A 22779-nucleotide genomic window follows, 5' to 3' on the forward strand; every position below is an offset into this window, starting at 1 on the left:
TACGTTTTTGTTATTTAATATTTATAATTAATATAAATTTATAAAAATTCATAATAAATTAAATGACAAAAATGTGACAATTTTTTGGCGATTCACAAGCGAATTTTCGACATAATTAATAAATAATAACGCATGAATTTTTAATGATTTAAAGAAATTTAACAATTTTATTCTTTCTACATAAGCGAAAATTAAGTAGCAATTTCGAACAGCTGTTCTCACATTCGCGATGCATTTGAATTTATACGTCACTCGGGTACTTCTGATCGTTGCCGTTCATGGCGCCATTGTCTGTATCACTTTTCGTATCGCTTCTGTGCTCATTACATATCATCTGTCCTGAGGATTTTCGTCGATCGTCGCGTTCTCTGAGCAACGCATTATATATCTCGTCGTCAGTGTTTGAGAAGAAATTCCATTCTTTTCAAATTACAGTGTATTTTTAATCGGCGAATCATTCAATACGTGATCGGCGCTACGAGAAGTCGCACGAGAAACCGGCTAACAAGAAGTTCTTCCTGTCATCTCACTGACAGGTAAATTTCGAACTGCATTCCGACAGGTGATAACGTACTAAGGAAGAGGAAATCTCAGTCACGTGACTCATCTGAATTCCACACGCAAGCGTATAAACTTTATCAAGTTTTTTTTGGGAGGGAAATAAAAAATGTGGCACTGCTACGTGTCATATAACATATACAGTACATCTATCATTGCTTTAATATTTTTCGAGTGTCGAGTGATATTGGCTGCTCTTCGATACATATTAATTTATAGATATCGTAACAGCTTAATATACAGCTTTCGATTTTCTCCTATACAGACATATCTTGTTGTTTGCGTAATCAATTGTATGCTTCAAGCAAAAGAGATTCGTATGCGTGTCTCGCTTGTGATACGTAAATCTCGTCAAGAGTTCTTGTAAATATTGATGTACTGGATATCATTAATTTGTCTGTACACGTATTCATTTGATGATGAATGACTTTTATAACATTCAATTCAATTCAAATAGCACGTCTCGCGCTATATAATCATTTTTCAAATCGTCTAAAAAATACAATTTCAGACAGACGAACTTGACACTGTAAAAAAATAAATAGTTAAACGATAATTTGGAGAATATTCAGCTGCTAATGTAGTTTAATATATGTTAGCTATCATAACTGTCAACTACTAACAGATTTTTTTCTTGGCATCGACCAATAATTAGATATATTCATTAATTGTTAGTTATTATAATACTCGCAGAAAATAAAATCTATATATATTTGCATAATTCTATATAATATTAATGCACATGTCATATAAAATATTGAATTGAATTAAATTAATTAAGTTAAAAGTATTACTGTTATTAAAAAAATTAAGAAAAATGTATATATTTTTGTTTATATAATTTTTACATTTAATACAAATTTTTTTATCTTTATAATATATTTCGTCTATTATTAATATATTATCAAGTAATTATTTACAACATATGAAACATTAATATGAATAAATAAATGTATTTTTCACAAAATTTAAAATTTATTTCTTGAGTGAAAATTTGACCATTATCAGTATTTTTTGTTTTTTAATACTTTATCAAATTTCTATTAAATATCTATCTTAATATGTTTCTTTCTTTCTATTTTTTTCTTTTTTCTTATTTTTAGCATTACATATACTTATAGAATATATCCCAAAATCTCTCATCAAATGTCTTTTTAATAGCAGATTTTCTCTAATTTAAAATCGATTTTTTCTTAGTAAAATATAGAGAAAAAGTATCATTTTTTATCATATATCTTTATAAGTAATTAATATCGAATTAAAATTTTATTAAAAAATAAATTCCATGTAAAATTGTAGAATATTTTGTTAATCTTTTAACTTTTTATAATTCTACAAATTTGGTTTGCGAGAAATCTTTTTTTTTTATAATCGTCAATAATTTATAAATTGTTGACATTTCGACTTTTTTTGTTAAAGAAAAATCGTCTTTAAATTTAGTAGAGAATTTACTATTGAAAAAATAAGTGATGTGATTTTGAGACATCTTATATGTAATATACGTATAATATACGTACGTGTGTACCAAATTTATTGATAAAATGTATTAAAATGTTGATAAACTTTTATGTGATAGTCTAAATAGTAGATAACATTCGTTTGTCAGCCAATATATTAATTTTAAAAGCTTATACTTATCAGATAATGCACTTGTTGATTATAAATTGTGATAATTGGCGATGTTTAATCGCGCAAAGGAGGGTAATACGAATAAGTTCTTGCATCAGTTCTTATAAGATTGCAAGATACTAATATATAATGATGAAAATTCACTGCAATCAAACATAATTATCTTGTAAGAAAAATTATTGCATTATATTGTTAAAAAATTGTATATTTTTAATATTACATTTCTTTATTTAATTTACATTTCTTAAATGAATATATTTTTATATAATTTTGTTTGTATATGTTAATATATTTTTGTTTGTAACAGATATATCATTATACGGCAAAAAATTCACGTTACATTGGAATGATAAACCAAATGTGCTTGAAAATAATTACGTGTGATTAATAACAATATTTAATACCAATTAGTAAATATATTCGCGAAAGAATCTATAAAGTTTATCTTTTAAGCTAATATTCTTTTTTTATAATCTTTTTTTTTTTCAATACTCTTAAATTAAAAACTTCTTTTATTGTTTCTCTTCTTATTACTGTGTACTCTTCTTGTTACAGTACGATCAATAAAATAAATTTCTCCTAACAGTACTAAATATTTGAAATTGTTTTAGGATGCTATTTCTTAGTTTTAGGATGTTATTTCTTCAATCAATCAATCTGGCATTAGATATCAGAAATACGTTCCTTAGTGATCTTTGATCCCCGAATGCATTATTCAGATTCGCGATCGTTGTCACGACGAAGTCGCCACAATCAAGTGATGTACACGGCGAAAAATTCACGTTACATTGGATAACGATAAACCAAATGTACTTGAGAATTCTTGATCTTGGTTCTTTACTATAAATATATCCCATGATGATGTCAGAAACGGGAGAAATACGATTCTTTTTCTCTGTGCTTTTCGAAATATACAAGTATGTGCCACTACGTTCTCACTATTTGATAATATAAATTAGTAAAATATATTGAAGAAAACATTAATAAGAAAAAATTTTCTTTTTTCTGAAAGAATAAATAGCTGTGAATCTGTCGATCGATTATTTATTTTCGATGGAAGTAAGACACGTGGCAGATTGAATTATGAAGCAGAATAATAAAAAAAAGAAAGAATTCTCGATATATTGTAATCTTATGTAGCTGATAATCGAATGCACTTGTGCATACACACGTGGAAAAGATAAAGTAGAGGCATAAAAACGTTAATTTATAATAACATATGGAGGAAAAAATTCATAATTTCTCACTTTCGGTATCATAATTCGATATAGCAGTAATGCAAGCAAATGTCTCGAGAGATTTTTCATGCAAATATTTGTAGATTTTTTTCCATGAAGTACAATATGTGTTAGATTACGTTTGTTACATATCTAATCTGTATTACTAAAAAATTACTGTTAAAAAATTATAGTTGAATCACTGTGTAACAATATTTATATCAAATATAAGATATTTCTATTGATATTGATACAATAACAATATTGATATCTCAACAAAAAAGCACTAGGAAATAGTTTCTAATTGAGCATTTATATCTTATTAATCTGGAGATATCTTGTTAATCTGGAGATTCAATAAAGCATATTATATAAGCGAATTATGAATGCAATTTAAAATGTATTAATTTTGCTTTTTTTACAATAATAATGCTTTTTTTAGATATAAGGTAAATGGCTATAACTTCGTCAGCGGATATAATTTCGTCAAGCCTTCTTAAAATTAAATAATTTAAGCAATCTCGCGTATATCGACTATTTCCATCAACATCGTTTCAAATCGGGAAATATAGTCGTTATACGCGAGATTGCTTAATTTATTTAATTTTAAGAAAGCTTGACGAAATTATATCCGCTGACGAAGTTATAGCCATTTACCTTATTTTACAAAAATTTTGTTAATATTCTTCAAGATGATCCAGACATTACTTTTTCTTTTCCGAGCTCTTCTGACTTTCCGATTTCATTAGACTTTTAAACAGCTTTACGATATAGGGATCTTCCTCGCAGGCTGTCGGTTGTTTATTTTTCTGCTCCGGATTCGTTGATGTCATCTCGACTTCAATGTTTTCCTTATTTCTTCTTTCATTGCTTAAATCCTATTTTTAAAATATCTTGTTTTTTATATCAAAGTTATTTGATATAAAAAAAATTTTCAGAAGACGATATTTGCATTGAATTCAAGCGATAATACATGTATTCACTGATATGCACATTCATTAATTTCCATGTCATATCCATATCGAGTTATGCCAAATATTTTTATTTAACATTTTTATCTTTACCAAATATTCTTATTCGATCGGTACAAGTGTCTTTACACACTGATTGCACTTGCGTATTTAATTATGCAATAAATTTGTTGTCATTATAAGATATCTAATAATTTTACTTCATCTGAAGACATTTTTGTCTCAAATTATAACAATTAAAAAATTCGTAATAATACACAAAATATAAAATTGACAAAAATTGACGGATTTTTACTTTGCGATAAATTGTTTATTAAACTATCAAAAAAATTGAAATTCATTGATGTCGATTACATAATTCATTGCCATTCATTTGATTATGATTTCATTATAATTTTCATGTACAATTTATATATCTTTTTTCATGAATGCTTACCTTAAGATTCACTATTTCATTTTCAGGTTTACTCGTCTTTTCAGGTTCGCTTGCCATGATTGTTAAAAAAGTTGGTAAAATTCTTTGAAGAGATAAATTTATTTCCGCTATTATATTAACATTCCCGTTTTTTTTCGACTTGTTTTTTAATTTCTTGTTCGGGTACAACTAATATGAAAAATATAAATACGAATTTTTCATTTTAGATAATATCAAATGTTTGATATCTATTTTTATTACGGCACACAATTTCCATGTAAAGCTCCACATAAATTTCGATTTAAAGTTTAAGTCTGATTGATATAAATTACAACTTACCTTTGGATTCCTGTCGCGAAAGTATAAAAAAAGCCGATAGCGCATGCAAAGACATCATAACGAGCATACATTTCTGATTAAAATGATCCCAATCTATTAACGCCATTAGCTTGAATAATTAATGAGAGATTTTTATTTGAAATTGATTTTAAACTGCGTTAATTAAAGTTATTATTTACTTGAGAATTTTAATTCGAGAATTTTAATCTCACATGGCTGAAGAAAAAAGGTTTTCTCTCCATGAAAACATTAAAAAATTCTCGTAGACATAACAAAAGAATAAAGAATTCGAGGTATCGCGCGTTTAATGTGATATTGCTATCGAGTTTATTAATCTCGTATTAATTATCGATAATTTGAAATTATTAATATATTTAAAATGTAAAATATAGTGATAAAAATTTAGCAAAATTATTTATTAGAATATAACATATGTGTAAATGTATGTAACAATGTAGGGAGATCGACAATCATATCGCTGTCATTTAATTAAACACGTGTGACGTGTATACATGACGTGTTCGAAAAACTGACCTTGTAGATAGCATTATAATTCATCTAACGTATCCTGCCATCTCTTCAACTTTAATCCGTCCAATATATATGTGTATATATATCTATATATATATATATATATATATATATATATATATATATATACATTATGTATGTATGTATGTATATATGTATGTATGTATGTATATATGTATGTATGTATGTATGTATATATGTATATATGTATGTATGTATGTATGTATGTATGTATGTATGTATGTATGTATGTATGTATGTATGTATGTATGTATGTATGTATGTATGTATGTATGTATGTATGTATGTATGTATGTATGTATGTATGTATGTATGTATGTATGTATGTATGTATGTATGTATGTATGTATGTATGTGTGCGTATGCGTATGCGCGCGCGCGCGCGCGCGCGCGCGTGTGTGTGTGTGTGTGTGTGTGTGTGTGTGTGTGTGTACAGTAGTCATAACACAAGACACGACGCGTCATCATTCGCGTCGATAAGGTAATCTATCGTTTTCGGCAAATTTTCGAAAATCATTTATTTACTTTAAACATGTGCTGCGACAACATTAAGATTAAACATCATTGTGCGAGATTATAATTTTCTAAGAAAATTTTTCTTCTTTTTTTGTTATAAAAGAGAATTGAAACAGAAAATGTTTAAAAGAATTATCAGAATTAGAGGAAAGAAATATAAAATGTACTAACATATGAAACATTACAACATATGAAACATTAATATGAATAAATAAATGTATTTTTCACAAAATTTAAAATTTATTTCTTGAGTGAAAATTTGACCATTATCAGTATTTTTTGTTTTTTAATACTTTATCAAATTTCTATTAAATATCTATCTTAATATGTTTCTTTCTTTCTATTTTTTTCTTTTTTCTTATTTTTAGCATTACATATACTTATAGAATATATCCCAAAATCTCTCATCAAATGTCTTTTTAATAGCAGATTTTCTCTAATTTAAAATCGATTTTTTCTTAGTAAAATATAGAGAAAAAGTATCATTTTTTATCATATATCTTTATAAGTAATTAATATCGAATTAAAATTTTATTAAAAAATAAATTCCATGTAAAATTGTAGAATATTTTGTTAATCTTTTAACTTTTTATAATTCTACAAATTTGGTTTGCGAGAAATCTTTTTTTTTTATAATCGTCAATAATTTATAAATTGTTGACATTTCGACTTTTTTTGTTAAAGAAAAATCGTCTTTAAATTTAGTAGAGAATTTACTATTGAAAAAATAAGTGATGTGATTTTGAGACATCTTATATGTAATATACGTATAATATACGTACGTGTGTACCAAATTTATTGATAAAATGTATTAAAATGTTGATAAACTTTTATGTGATAGTCTAAATAGTAGATAACATTCGTTTGTCAGCCAATATATTAATTTTAAAAGCTTATACTTATCAGATAATGCACTTGTTGATTATAAATTGTGATAATTGGCGATGTTTAATCGCGCAAAGGAGGGTAATACGAATAAGTTCTTGCATCAGTTCTTATAAGATTGCAAGATACTAATATATAATGATGAAAATTCACTGCAATCAAACATAATTATCTTGTAAGAAAAATTATTGCATTATATTGTTAAAAAATTGTATATTTTTAATATTACATTTCTTTATTTAATTTACATTTCTTAAATGAATATATTTTTATATAATTTTGTTTGTATATGTTAATATATTTTTGTTTGTAACAGATATATCATTATACGGCAAAAAATTCACGTTACATTGGAATGATAAACCAAATGTGCTTGAAAATAATTACGTGTGATTAATAACAATATTTAATACCAATTAGTAAATATATTCGCGAAAGAATCTATAAAGTTTATCTTTTAAGCTAATATTCTTTTTTATAATCTTTTTTTTTTTCAATACTCTTAAATTAAAAACTTCTTTTATTGTTTCTCTTCTTATTACTGTGTACTCTTCTTGTTACAGTACGATCAATAAAATAAATTTCTCCTAACAGTACTAAATATTTGAAATTGTTTTAGGATGCTATTTCTTAGTTTTAGGATGTTATTTCTTCAATCAATCAATCTGGCATTAGATATCAGAAATACGTTCCTTAGTGATCTTTGATCCCCGAATGCATTATTCAGATTCGCGATCGTTGTCACGACGAAGTCGCCACAATCAAGTGATGTACACGGCGAAAAATTCACGTTACATTGGATAACGATAAACCAAATGTACTTGAGAATTCTTGATCTTGGTTCTTTACTATAAATATATCCCATGATGATGTCAGAAACGGGAGAAATACGATTCTTTTTCTCTGTGCTTTTCGAAATATACAAGTATGTGCCACTACGTTCTCACTATTTGATAATATAAATTAGTAAAATATATTGAAGAAAACATTAATAAGAAAAAATTTTCTTTTTTCTGAAAGAATAAATAGCTGTGAATCTGTCGATCGATTATTTATTTTCGATGGAAGTAAGACACGTGGCAGATTGAATTATGAAGCAGAATAATAAAAAAAAGAAAGAATTCTCGATATATTGTAATCTTATGTAGCTGATAATCGAATGCACTTGTGCATACACACGTGGAAAAGATAAAGTAGAGGCATAAAAACGTTAATTTATAATAACATATGGAGGAAAAAATTCATAATTTCTCACTTTCGGTATCATAATTCGATATAGCAGTAATGCAAGCAAATGTCTCGAGAGATTTTTCATGCAAATATTTGTAGATTTTTTTCCATGAAGTACAATATGTGTTAGATTACGTTTGTTACATATCTAATCTGTATTACTAAAAAATTACTGTTAAAAAATTATAGTTGAATCACTGTGTAACAATATTTATATCAAATATAAGATATTTCTATTGATATTGATACAATAACAATATTGATATCTCAACAAAAAAGCACTAGGAAATAGTTTCTAATTGAGCATTTATATCTTATTAATCTGGAGATATCTTGTTAATCTGGAGATTCAATAAAGCATATTATATAAGCGAATTATGAATGCAATTTAAAATGTATTAATTTTGCTTTTTTTACAATAATAATGCTTTTTTTAGATATAAGGTAAATGGCTATAACTTCGTCAGCGGATATAATTTCGTCAAGCCTTCTTAAAATTAAATAATTTAAGCAATCTCGCGTATATCGACTATTTCCATCAACATCGTTTCAAATCGGGAAATATAGTCGTTATACGCGAGATTGCTTAATTTATTTAATTTTAAGAAAGCTTGACGAAATTATATCCGCTGACGAAGTTATAGCCATTTACCTTATTTTACAAAAATTTTGTTAATATTCTTCAAGATGATCCAGACATTACTTTTTCTTTTCCGAGCTCTTCTGACTTTCCGATTTCATTAGACTTTTAAACAGCTTTACGATATAGGGATCTTCCTCGCAGGCTGTCGGTTGTTTATTTTTCTGCTCCGGATTCGTTGATGTCATCTCGACTTCAATGTTTTCCTTATTTCTTCTTTCGTTGCTTAAATCCTATTTTTAAAATATCTTGTTTTTTATATCAAAGTTATTTGATATAAAAAAAATTTTCAGAAGACGATATTTGCATTGAATTCAAGCGATAATACATGTATTCACTGATATGCACATTCATTAATTTCCATGTCATATCCATATCGAGTTATGCCAAATATTTTTATTTAACATTTTTATCTTTACCAAATATTCTTATTCGATCGGTACAAGTGTCTTTACACACTGATTGCACTTGCGTATTTAATTATGCAATAAATTTGTTGTCATTATAAGATATCTAATAATTTTACTTCATCTGAAGACATTTTTGTCTCAAATTATAACAATTAAAAAATTCGTAATAATACACAAAATATAAAATTGACAAAAATTGACGGATTTTTACTTTGCGATAAATTGTTTATTAAACTATCAAAAAAATTGAAATTCATTGATGTCGATTACATAATTCATTGCCATTCATTTGATTATGATTTCATTATAATTTTCATGTACAATTTATATATCTTTTTTCATGAATGCTTACCTTAAGATTCACTATTTCATTTTCAGGTTTACTCGTCTTTTCAGGTTCGCTTGCCATGATTGTTAAAAAAGTTGGTAAAATTCTTTGAAGAGATAAATTTATTTCCGCTATTATATTAACATTCCCGTTTTTTTTCGACTTGTTTTTTAATTTCTTGTTCGGGTACAACTAATATGAAAAATATAAATACGAATTTTTCATTTTAGATAATATCAAATGTTTGATATCTATTTTTATTACGGCACACAATTTCCATGTAAAGCTCCACATAAATTTCGATTTAAAGTTTAAGTCTGATTGATATAAATTACAACTTACCTTTGGATTCCTGTCGCGAAAGTATAAAAAAAGCCGATAGCGCATGCAAAGACATCATAACGAGCATACATTTCTGATTAAAATGATCCCAATCTATTAACGCCATTAGCTTGAATAATTAATGAGAGATTTTTATTTGAAATTGATTTTAAACTGCGTTAATTAAAGTTATTATTTACTTGAGAATTTTAATTCGAGAATTTTAATCTCACATGGCTGAAGAAAAAAGGTTTTCTCTCCATGAAAACATTAAAAAATTCTCGTAGACATAACAAAAGAATAAAGAATTCGAGGTATCGCGCGTTTAATGTGATATTGCTATCGAGTTTATTAATCTCGTATTAATTATCGATAATTTGAAATTATTAATATATTTAAAATGTAAAATATAGTGATAAAAATTTAGCAAAATTATTTATTAGAATATAACATATGTGTAAATGTATGTAACAATGTAGGGAGATCGACAATCATATCGCTGTCATTTAATTAAACACGTGTGACGTGTATACATGACGTGTTCGAAAAACTGACCTTGTAGATAGCATTATAATTCATCTAACGTATCCTGCCATCTCTTCAACTTTAATCCGTCCAATATATATGTGTATATATATCTATATATATATATATATATATATATATATATATATATATACATTATGTATGTATGTATGTATATATGTATGTATGTATGTATATATGTATGTATGTATGTATGTATATATGTATATATGTATGTATGTATGTATGTATGTATGTATGTATGTATGTATGTATGTATGTATGTATGTATGTATGTATGTATGTATGTATGTATGTATGTATGTATGTATGTATGTATGTATGTATGTATGTATGTATGTATGTATGTATGTATGTATGTATGTATGTATGTATGTATGTATGTATGTATGTATGTATGTATGTATGTATGTGTGCGTATGCGTATGCGCGCGCGCGCGCGCGCGCGTGTGTGTGTGTGTGTGTGTGTGTGTGTGTGTGTGTGTGTGTGTACAGTAGTCATAACACAAGACACGACGCGTCATCATTCGCGTCGATAAGGTAATCTATCGTTTTCGGCAAATTTTCGAAAATCATTTATTTACTTTAAACATGTGCTGCGACAACATTAAGATTAAACATCATTGTGCGAGATTATAATTTTCTAAGAAAATTTTTCTTCTTTTTTTGTTATAAAAGAGAATTGAAACAGAAAATGTTTAAAAGAATTATCAGAATTAGAGGAAAGAAATATAAAATGTACTAAATAAAAATAAGACGAATACATATATTTTACATGAATTTCTTTCGAAGTTAAAATATAACAATATATTTTTTGAGATCTACAGTTATATAGTTATATAGAATATTGATAAAAAATGTAATTGCAATATCATATTACAGACATATTTAATATATATTTATAATATATTTTTCATCAATGCTGTCGATTCGCTAACAAAAATTTTTTGTTCTTTTTTTATGCAATCGTAATGTATTAACGTAGAAGAGAGCGAATGTCTCTTTTCACTCGCTTCCTTTTATTGGCTTTCACTTTGTCGAAGCACCTTCGATCTGCATATAAATGCAATTCTGGCAAGTCTTATACATTCTTTAACGATCAAGCGTAATTTTTCTTGCAATTTCTTTGCTGAAAATAAATTGATTAGAATTATCTTCTTGTGAACAATATCTTTATGTAGATAAGGCATGACTTGTAAGACATGATATGTTATTTATTAATCTGTTAATCTATTTCATTGAAACTCTACTAGCTATCAAAGCGATTTGGAATTCTACTGAAATATATCAACTTTTGATTTCATAATTTTTCTTGAAAAAAGAAATGATAAGAAATCTTGTATTTTTTCTGCCAAATGATTATTTATAAATCATATAATTCATCATTTATAAATTATATAATTCAATAATGTTATATAAAAACATTTAAGATACAGTTGACATTTAATTCGAGAATATATTATATTCAAGACATTATAAGATATTATAATTTATAGTATTAATATTTAGTCAAATATTAATATTCTCCGCATATAATATATGTAAGATATAATTTTTAAATATCAATCGCGTTCTTCTATACTTTTATGTATATTATACATTTTCGAGTATAACATTCAGAAAGAATATAATATTAGAATAATTTATAATAATAATAATTTATAATAACAAAGTGCACAGTCATATTTATCGAGAGATATGATACTTGTATTAAAAGTATACAAAAATAAAACTACTTTGAGTGTCGTAAGCATTTGAAGATTTGTGAAAAAATTAATGAACAAATAAAATCATGCGCGTATAATTTTTATGCTACGTATAATTTTTATTAAAGATATTTATATTATAGATATACATCATATAGATATATTATAGATATACATAAGATATTTATAAATATTAAAGATATTTAAATTTAAAACATCTTATATAATATTTCAATTTTAAAATATCTTACAGATTTTTACATATATCTTATAATAATGTATATGTATATATATTTTTTTTTAAAATTTTTTTTATATAAAAAATATCTCTTTTAATTTTTTAATTTTTTAATTTTTTAATTTTTTTTATATAAAAAATACCTCTGAACAGAATAAAAGAAGCACATTGGTGTGTTCTAATAAATAAGGAAATAAAATGAAATATTCAACTTATCCATATACAGTCAATCAAATCCAGTTTAATATTGAATTTTATCGAGATAAATTCGCATAGTACACACGCAGTATTAATCAATCGAAAGCTCTCTAAAAAAAATTAACATATAATTCTGTATACTGAGTCTGTTTGAGAGTCACGATTGGTCATTCTAAATATCTATTTTAAGGAGGTTATCCGAATTCGTTTATAAGATAAGACTCAACATTGGCTGGACACATGTACTTAAAATATGCGTGCATATAATATTTGGAAGATGTCTAGTCTACTTCCTGTATGAAAACGAGGAAAAATTTTAAACATATAACGCACACACACGTACGATCAAAGTAATCTTTGAATAAAACTTCGAAGTCGAATTTCTTTTATCAATAATATTACAATTGATTTAGCAGATTTAGCCGATTTGAAGAGAAAGCGTGGATTTCTGAGACACTCCGTAATAGGACGTCACTCGAATAAGATGACTTGTCATTTTATCATAGTTGCCGATACAGCGACGATCGTGCACGCGTAAAATTCATGCGCATATAATGCGTGTGTAGTGTACAGTAGTCACGTCATCACATCGCGATTCTCTCGGCTCTCAGTCGCGCGCCGATTGTCACCGTGAGAGTTTGTCGCGCACAGGTCGCTCGTTCAGGTAGACTCCGCTCGCGTGTGATCAATCGCCTTTTCACTTCCGCAAGTCCTCCCGATTGCACGTTTCTCGCTTAGAATATGGAACTGCCGGTAAGCGGATATGAAACGAGGAAACGTAACTAACATATAAGTACAATTGTACTTGTAATTAACAATTAACGTTGACGCGAGAGCAAATCATGGATAAGTTTCTACATGCTTTACATTTCACAAAATTGTGAACTTTAAGCAGATTACGGTTAAGTAATTTACAAGATATTTTCTCACGTGTCGAATAATGCAAGACATGGAAGAAATTTTTAAATATATCAAAATATATTCCATTCGCGTGAAATGCAGCGAGGTTGCATGCTAAATTGTCATTTAAATTCTTTTTCTGTTCTGATATTACGTAATTTTTCTCAAATACTTGTAATGCAAGTATTCTCTATTTAATAATAAAAATCTATTATTTTGAAATCAAATTTATTTCAATTTTGAAATAAAGAAAATACATTATGTATTCTATTTAATTGGTGCAGTATCAGATATATGATTCGTTCGGAAAAATTCGTAGAAATTAAAGACAAATAAAAAATAAAAATTAAGATAATAATGTCGAGATAATAATGTCAATATATTTTAAATGACTTAAGTTATTAACCTTTTAACTACGGATATGCATTTCTATTCGTCGTCCATTGACGACAGCCGTAGTTAAATAAAATCGTAATTATTAAATAAAAATTATCGATTTCGAAATTGATTTCAAAACGTAATAAACATAAGCATTAAAAAAATGCAATTGTTTGCAACATTTGTTAGGCTTATAAATAGAGAATAAATATAAATAAATAAAAAACAATTTACATGATAAGATATAAAATAATGAAGTTTAATAAATATAGATTAAACCTATAATATACACAATCTGTAATCGAATATAATAATAATAACAATTATTTATAATAATATAAATAATAAGAAATAATATTGCACTAAAGAAAGTGCCTTTCGATATTTTTTCTGTTTTTCTTGTTCTATTCATGTAATCAGTAGAAATGAAACAGAATCAATTCAAGCATAAAAATTAATCAATTCTTTTAAATTTTAGATAAAGTCGAATGTTGAATCGATATTCATCTCCATACTTGCTTGTTTTATATCGACAATTGTTATTTCTTTTAATTTTTCTTTCCACATTTACTTTTATATTATTGGAATTCAAACTAAACAGTTGTTGAAACATAGACAATATGATCTGAGTTAATAATATATATTCCCAAGCTAAGTGAATAATTGAAAAGTGTCAATAACTACTAATACTATTAATAAAAATAACATTGACCATGATGGACATCTCATAAAAATTAATAAGATATTGACGTTTCGCTATGTTTAACAATCAAAATTGTTAATTATGGACATTAAATATACAGTTTATAGATTTGTGAGCGTTTTAACGCGAAATAATTATTTACGTTTATATTTGCAAAATAAGCAATATGTTTTTTTTTTGTTTTTTACTCTCTTATCGTAATAAATAACATTGATATTATCGCGAAGAATCTCTTAAAAATGTTTCATTCTTGATACACTTTTAAGCCTTTTATAATTAGATTATACTCCACATAAATTTTAAAAGAAATAGCTATTGCATTTTAAACATTTATTTATTTTTTTATGTAAAAATACATAATTTTTATATAAAATAAATTTACTTGCCTATGAATAATAATATTAAAAAATGGTATAATAATCTTCGTAAGAACTTAAAAAAAACTTGTAAAATATTTGACATATTTTACAGAGCATTTTTCTTTTTATTGCCATGCTAAATTTCTATTATTACACATTCTATTATAACACGCTACACTATTCATGATTAGAAATTAGCTATCTATTTTCTGAAAATTGCGTATCGGATATTAAATACTTTTTTGAAGTAGAGAGAAAAAGAGAAAGAGAACAAATTGTATCTATTTTGTTTATTCTGCACATTCTAATATTTATTACACAAGATAATTTCGAAACGTACGTTTTAGTGATATGGACATGTCAGTGAAAATGTCAGTAAAAACTCAGTGAATTTTTATCATTTGTTAAATTTTTATAATTTGTTCTTGGCATCTAAAAAACATATTCATGAAACCTGTATTATTATCAACATATTGGAAGAATATAAACGTTTGATGATGTAAGTTGTATTAATTTTTTTGAATTTTTGATACATAGCAATGCAACTGATAAAGAGAGCGAGTTACAAGATATATGTAACAATGTGAATTAAGTAATGAAAGAGAAACAAAGAGAGAAATAGAGATACAGAATAATATTAAAGTTGACGTCACTTGCTTTACGCATGCGTCTAAAATGATGAAGCAAAATATTAATTTAGATTAATTTCATATAGATATAAAGATCAACTTTTTATTTCTCAAATACTCCAACGACAAAATATCTTGAAATAATTTTTTACAATAAAATAAATTTCAAAATTCGAAAATATTTATTTGTTTTTCCTTTTCATCTATTGCATAAGCTTTTAATAATCCTTAATGATACAACAATTATGTAAATTTTATCTTGTCGTGCATTTGATGCTGTAATAAACATGTTATCAACCAGTCGACATGAACATGACTAAATAATTTTAGTCATGTTCATGTCGCAAAATTTAGTCGCAAAATAACAAAATAAAAAATCATAAAAGAAAAATATACCAAATAATGCTGAATAATGTCGAATAAATGCTAATGTATATCTGCTTTATCATCATTGGTTCACAATCATCTGAGTCATAAACATCGACGATGACACTTACTGCATATAAATGTTACATAATCCAACATGACGTTTATAATTGTGAATTAACGAATTAAAAATTGTCAAGAATCAACTTGCATGCGCCGCCTATGTGTTCGTATCATTTTGCAAATGCATTCTGAGATACAATGATGACCTGATAATTAGCGCTCTTCCTTTTTACTTGATGAAAAGAGAGAGTGCTATACTATTAATATTTAATGAAATGCAAATAATCACGGTGCTGCAAAATATATATTTAATCGGAGTATCAAACTGTTGAAAAGTGCAGAAATTTTTCGTATTATAATACTGATAGCCTATACTGATTTATTTTTTTAATTGTCAAAAGTCAAACACGTGTTCAAATACATGTTCTTATGTAATTATATTTTTTTCGAATCATTGCCGACTGTTTGAATTGATCTATCTTTTATAATTGAGGAGTTTATTTTTTTAAATCATATTAAATGTTTTTTTAATGAATATATAAATACTTATTATGAATTTTTTGTAGTTATATAATGTAATCTCGATCTTTAAAAAAATATATATATACTCGTGGACAAAATTAACGCATAATTTTTTTCACTTTTTCTTTAAAAGCTAATCTTTAAATTTTAATGAAAAATTTTAAAGAAAAAATAAAAAAAATTATGCGTTAATTTTGTCTAGGAATATATTTAAGATCCTTTATGTAAATAGATCTTCTTCAGTCTTAAGCGAAAACGATGTATTAAAATTTCGAAAAAAATATTATTTGCATGAATTTCATTAGAAGAGATTCTTTTTATTAGCATTTTTTAAAAAGACAAGACAAGAGTAAAGCGGAAAATTTCGAATCACACAGTGAAATGCAAAATATTAATGCGTATTAGAGTAGTCAGTGTGTATTATTAATATTGTTGTAACTTGTAGTATTGTCTAAAATATAAATGATATAAAATAATATAAAAATATATATAAATTGTATTTCGTAGAAAGTGCTATCACTAATATTCAACCTTGAGAAAAAGAGATTTAATAAAAGCTTAATCATGTTACAAGTGTTAATTTTATACATTCATGGTTTATATTATAATGAGGTCAAGAACATTATTTAAAGTGGTCCTTTTAATACATTCCGAAAATTTAATTGGTGGAAATAGAAACGTTTGGACTTTGACTTAAGTTTGAAGGCTCAAAGTGACGTATTTGTTTTTGCAATTCCTATGAATGAAAAAAACTATGTCGTTACGATTAATGCGCGTAAAGAAAAAGCGGATAATGAATAGTATATTATAAGATTAAATATGCATAAGATTAAATATACATTAAATGTATATATGTATGCACACACATTTCATCTTATATGTATATATATATATACATTCAATCTTATAATATACTGTTAATATACTTGTACTGCATTATTTATTTTTTTTTTAGCATTAAGTCTAACAACAACCTAATTTTTTAGATTCAAGATTTTTATAGCTCAACTTTGTCTTGTGGTATAATTAAAAAATTTTGAGCCTTAGTAGAATATTTCTATTGGATGATATTTTCTATTGGATGACTATATTTTTCTTACATGACTTGTTTAAAAAAGCAATTTCTGTTAAAATCAATTGCATAATTGAATTGCAAATTTTTCACAGACTGTAGACGCATCACAGCCGAAGGCTGTAAGAATGGCAGGTTCGCCAGTATTGGAAGAAACCGGACCGGAAACCAGCAACGACCAGCAACCCTTTTTCGGTCTTGTGGACATCTTATTGCTCACCGGTCTCTGTGTGGCGGCGATATGGTACATACTGAGGAGAAATAAGCAAGAGTCTACGCCAACGACAAAATCTTATTCCATTCAGTAAATAATTTTTTTTAAATTCTTTACCACATCTTAGAATGCATGGATCTCTAACGAAAGTTAACAAAAACTCAAAGAGAAAAAAAGAGGAAAAAGATTTCAAAAAATTTAAATTGCGAAGAAATTTCAATTAAAATTTAGGATATTTCTCCTAAAGTTATCGAAAAAAAGAAAAAGGTTTCGAAATTGAAGCTGTAGAAGGAAAAAATAGAACAGATTTCGAAACATGAAACATGATTGCAAAGTCTCAAATATCACGCATATTTACATACACATACATGCATACAAAATTAAACGATAAATTACAAAATACCTTCAACAATTTTCTCATAATTGCAGACCAACGTCATTTGTTGCTGTACCGCCATCAGAAAATTCATTCATCAAGAAATTAAAAACTTCCGGACGAAGCTTAATAGTGTTTTACGGTAGCCAGACGGGCACCGCTGAAGAATTCGCGGGTCGTCTTGCTAAAGAAGGCATCAGATATAAAATGAAGGGAATGGTGGCCGATCCTGAGGAGTGCGATATGGTACGCAAATCGTGGCAGTTCATTTAAATTTAAATTTATTATGAATAATTATATTTTTATACCTCAAATAATCGCGCCAATTCATTTGAATTCACCAAGACATTGATTGAGATGATTATTATAGAGATGTAAATTAAAGAAACCTTGTTCATATTTTGAATAACAATTATTATATTCTTCAGTTAATTTATCTCGTTAATTATTCATATGTCCAATAATAACATACATGTTGATTATTATGTTTAACTAAATAATTTCGCATTTTATGAATGATTATAATAATTTGTAATAAAAAAATTAATGATTATACATATAAGAAATGTTATAATGAATGTATTTTATCACAACAGGAAGAGCTGGTACATCTGAAAACTATTCCAAATAGTTTAGCAGTGTTTTGTTTGGCTACATACGGAGAAGGTGATCCAACTGACAACGCTATGGAATTTGTCGATTGGCTCAAAAGTGGTGACGGTGATCTTACAGGATTAAATTACGCGGTATGTATACTCGGTGTTATTTCTGACCTCAGATGTATCACGTTTGCTTTGAACTTATTTTATCTCGATTATTTTTTTTCAAATCTTTCAACTATTCTAATTCGCGAGTAATTCAGTCCAAGTTTTCATGATAAAAATCTTGCGTGAAGAAATCTTAATAATTTCAATAATAATATTAAAACGATGTATGTATTAAAAAAAGAATAAGATAAGATAAAATATTTTGTACGCAATGAGGCACGTAACAAATTTACTTTCTTTCTTTTTTTTCATTCTTTTTATTCCTTTTCTTTTTTTTTCATTCTTGTCAATTTTTTAATGTTGATCTCTTGATCGGGAGATTTTTTGCTAATTATGTCACTGAGCATTACGTCACTAAGGAAACGCATGGCGCATGGCACAGATGCAAATGGCCATGAGTTTGATTATAACGGTGCACGTGCGAGTGTTCACGTGAGAGAGTCGTGTGCGAGTTTCTCGAGCAGGAAATAAAGTGCCTAGTAATATAGAGAGTCCAAGGATGCTTTAAGTGTTAAATTGTTTGTAATCTCAAGCGTCAATCCAGGCATCTCATATATATATGTATATATGTCATGAATCTGAAAATGTACAATAGATTGTTCCGATTCGTCCTACAACGCTGTCACATTTGTGGCGCCATGACGCGACGTAACGCAATGTCATTGCCGCTCGAGGTATCGACTGTTTGTGCAACTCGATATAAAATTCAAATCATCGAATTGTCTCCTACTAAATTCTTGAAATTTGAATATCCGTGAGCAAAGTTTCACCAATAATTTCTTGTTTTTTTTAGGTATTTGGACTTGGTAATAAAACTTACGAGCATTATAACGAGGTTGCCATATACGTGGATCACAAATTAGAACAATTGGGTGCTACGCGCGTCGTTGAATTGGGTCTTGGAGATGATGATGCTAAGTAAGTTTTAAATATGATATTTTTCACTTTTTATTTTTATCGCAACTTAATTTTAATAATATCTTTTTCTTTATTACAGCATAGAAGATGATTTTATTACGTGGAAAGACAAGTTTTGGCCGGCTGTCTGCGAATTCTTTGGTATCGAAGATGCCGGCGAGGATGTTAGTATTCGACAATACAAGCTCACGGAGCACGTAGATCTACCTGCCGATCGTATTTACACCGGAGAGATTGCTCGTCTTCATTCCTTCCAAAATCAGAGAGTGTAAGGATCTTTATTTATCCATACTTACATCAAGTATTTCTATGTTTTGTATCTAACTTAATTTTTTTTATTCATTTTTTGTAGACCGTACGATGCGAAGAATCCGTTCCTAGCACCAGTGAAGATAAATCGCGAGCTACATGGTCCGACATCCGAAAGATCATGCATGCATATTGAATTCGATATCGAAGATTCTAAGATGCGTTATGAGGCGGGCGATCATTTAGCAGTCTATCCAGTGAACAATGCGGAACTAGTGAATAAAATTGGCGAACAATGCTGTGCGAGCTTGGATACCGTATTTACTCTTACAAATACAGATGGTGAGTTATTTACTTTATTCTTTATGTTTTTCTATTTACTATTTATATTTTTTTGTTGTATTTATATCAACCTCCTATTCATTTTACAGAGGAATCCACAAAGAAGCATCCATTCCCTTGTCCTTGTAGCTATAGAACTGCTTTGACGCATTACTTAGACATTACAAGCAATCCGCGGACACACGTTCTCAAAGAGTTGGCTGAGTATGCAACTGATCCCGCGGATAAGGAAAAACTAAAGCTGATGGCATCAACCACTGTAGAAGGCAAGGCAGCTTATCAACAGTGGATAGTTCAACAGAATCGCAATATTGTGCATATTTTGGAAGATATACCCAGCTTGAAGCCACCGCTGGATCACCTGTGCGAAATTTTACCGCGATTACAATGTCGATATTACTCGATATCTTCATCTCCGAAGGTATTTATCGGTTTTAAAAGATTAGATATATTGACAAGATAAATTGATAAGATATATTTCTCTAATTGAAAAATATGACTAATTGGAGAATACGAAATATATTATAATTATTTATTTAAAAAGATCCTATGTTTCAGCTTTATCCGACTTCGATTCATATCACAGCAGTAGTGGTGGAATATAAAACTCCAACTGGTAGGATCAACAAAGGTGTGACGACCACTTGGTTGAAGGAGAAACATCCTTCCGATCCACCTTCTGTCGTTCCAATCTTCGTAAGGAAGTCTCAATTCCGTTTACCAACGCGCTTAAGTATCCCCATTATCATGATTGGTCCGGGAACTGGTCTAGCGCCTTTCAGAGGCTTCATACAGGAACGTGATCTTGCTAAAAAACAAGGTGAATTTTCTCTAAATACTTGGTATTTCATAACGCAACATTTTACCTTATCATATAATAGAGCTATACTAATAATACTAATATGTTAATATTTTAAACTTGATTCTAGACAAAGAGGTGGGCGAGACAATACTGTACTTTGGATGCAGAAAAAGCCAAGAAGATTATCTTTATCGTGAGGAATTGGAGCAGTATGTGAAAGATGGTACTTTAATATTGCACACCGCGTTCAGCCGTGAGCAAGAGCACAAAGTCTATGTCACTCATTTGCTCGAGAAGAACAGGGAAGAACTTTGGCGCGTTATCGGTGAACAAAACGGACATATTTATGTTTGCGGGTTAGTGCAATGCTCCTAATTTTCTATTACAGCAAAAAGAAGATGTAATGTTTTACAATATGTAAACTGTATGTGTTTCTTTTAGGGATGCTAGAAACATGGCTCGTGATGTGCACAATATATTGCTCAAGGTTGTTATGGATCGGGGCAACATGTCTGAGCTCGATGCTGCAAATTACATAAAGAAAATGGAATCGCAAAAGCGATATTCGAGTGATGTCTGGAGTTGAGCCATATTGATTATAGGATAGAATAAAAAGAAGCTTTTTTCACATACAAAGACTTTCAGATACATTCACTAAGATTGGACTCGTTAAAGTATGTAGGGATTATCGTGAATAGTGATATGATTCATTAAATAGCTACCATTCGATTTATTTTCGTTTGCCAATCTTCATCTCGCAATTTTTTTACTTCATGTTCTACCGAATAGAATAATTGTAGTTGAATTATATTTTAGACTCCCTAAATTGGCACAGTCTTTCTTAAAATTTATATAGAATTTATAGAGAAATTTAAAAATGAAAATTATAAATAACGAAGTTTTTTTGGATGTTTTAATTGTTATTATTTATTTCTATATTACATAAATTTAATTTTTCTTAAATTAATTTTAAATTTATATTTCAAAAAGTGTGTATTTTATATATATGTAATTTTTTCTTTTCTCAAGTATATATTAATCTACAATGATTATTTATTGAATCATATAATCATATAACTATTTCTATTAAATATATGAGGTTTAAACGGATTGTTTCAAATATACATTTTAATAAGATATATTTTATATTTCAAAGAAGAGATAGATGAAGCTTATCTTTACTATAAATAATTGCTAAACAATCCTTGAATTTGTATTGACAAAAAAACGAAGTGTTATTTCTAATAATATGATGTGCAAATATTAACTCATGCTAATTGTATAAATAATACTACTAAAATTTTACCTTTTTTCCGTTTATAATCAAAAATCACCTCCGGTCATATAATTTACTACAGTCTAGTTAAATATTAAGTCTCATTTACAACAAGTATAATACAGCAAAAATAATAATTTTTGT

General features: G+C 27.5%; 1 protein-coding gene across 3 annotated transcripts; it reads left to right on the top strand.

The window, feature by feature from the left end:
• Positions 1 to 311: 311 nt before the first annotated feature.
• On the top strand, positions 312 to 22219 carry LOC105252547 (NADPH--cytochrome P450 reductase). 3 transcript variants are annotated; one of them, XM_011259972.3, is made up of 11 exons: positions 312 to 536; positions 17787 to 17995; positions 18335 to 18527; positions 18878 to 19027; positions 19842 to 19966; positions 20046 to 20234; positions 20319 to 20557; positions 20647 to 20978; positions 21116 to 21377; positions 21487 to 21715; positions 21801 to 22219. In XM_011259972.3, exons 2-11 carry the CDS (start codon positions 17820 to 17822, stop codon positions 21943 to 21945), a joined length of 2040 nt encoding a protein of 679 aa, XP_011258274.1. In that variant the 5' UTR covers positions 312 to 536; positions 17787 to 17819; the 3' UTR covers positions 21946 to 22219. The 3 variants fall into 3 exon arrangements, with proteins under 3 accessions (XP_011258274.1, XP_011258273.1, XP_019883506.1); XM_011259971.3 differs by lacking the exon at positions 312 to 536 and adding an exon at positions 13250 to 13452; XM_020027947.2 differs by lacking the exons at positions 312 to 536; positions 17787 to 17995; positions 18335 to 18527; positions 18878 to 19027 and adding an exon at positions 19500 to 19722.
• Positions 22220 to 22779: the final 560 nt, after the last annotated feature.

This window comes from Camponotus floridanus, unplaced genomic scaffold (genome assembly GCF_003227725.1).
Source record: "Camponotus floridanus strain SB8 unplaced genomic scaffold, Cflo_v7.5 scaffold102, whole genome shotgun sequence".
NCBI lineage: Eukaryota > Metazoa > Arthropoda > Insecta > Hymenoptera > Formicidae > Camponotus > Camponotus floridanus.

What these genes read in the sequence shown, in the direction of transcription:
- LOC105252547 (XM_011259971.3), top strand. An exon ending in CTTGGAGATGATGATGCTAA is followed by an intron (nt 19,967 to 20,045) that starts GTAAGTTTTAAA and finishes TCTTTATTACAG; the next exon opens with CATAGAAGATGATTTTATTA. An exon ending in GGACATATTTATGTTTGCGG is followed by an intron (nt 21,716 to 21,800) that starts GTTAGTGCAATG and finishes TGTTTCTTTTAG; the next exon opens with GGATGCTAGAAACATGGCTC.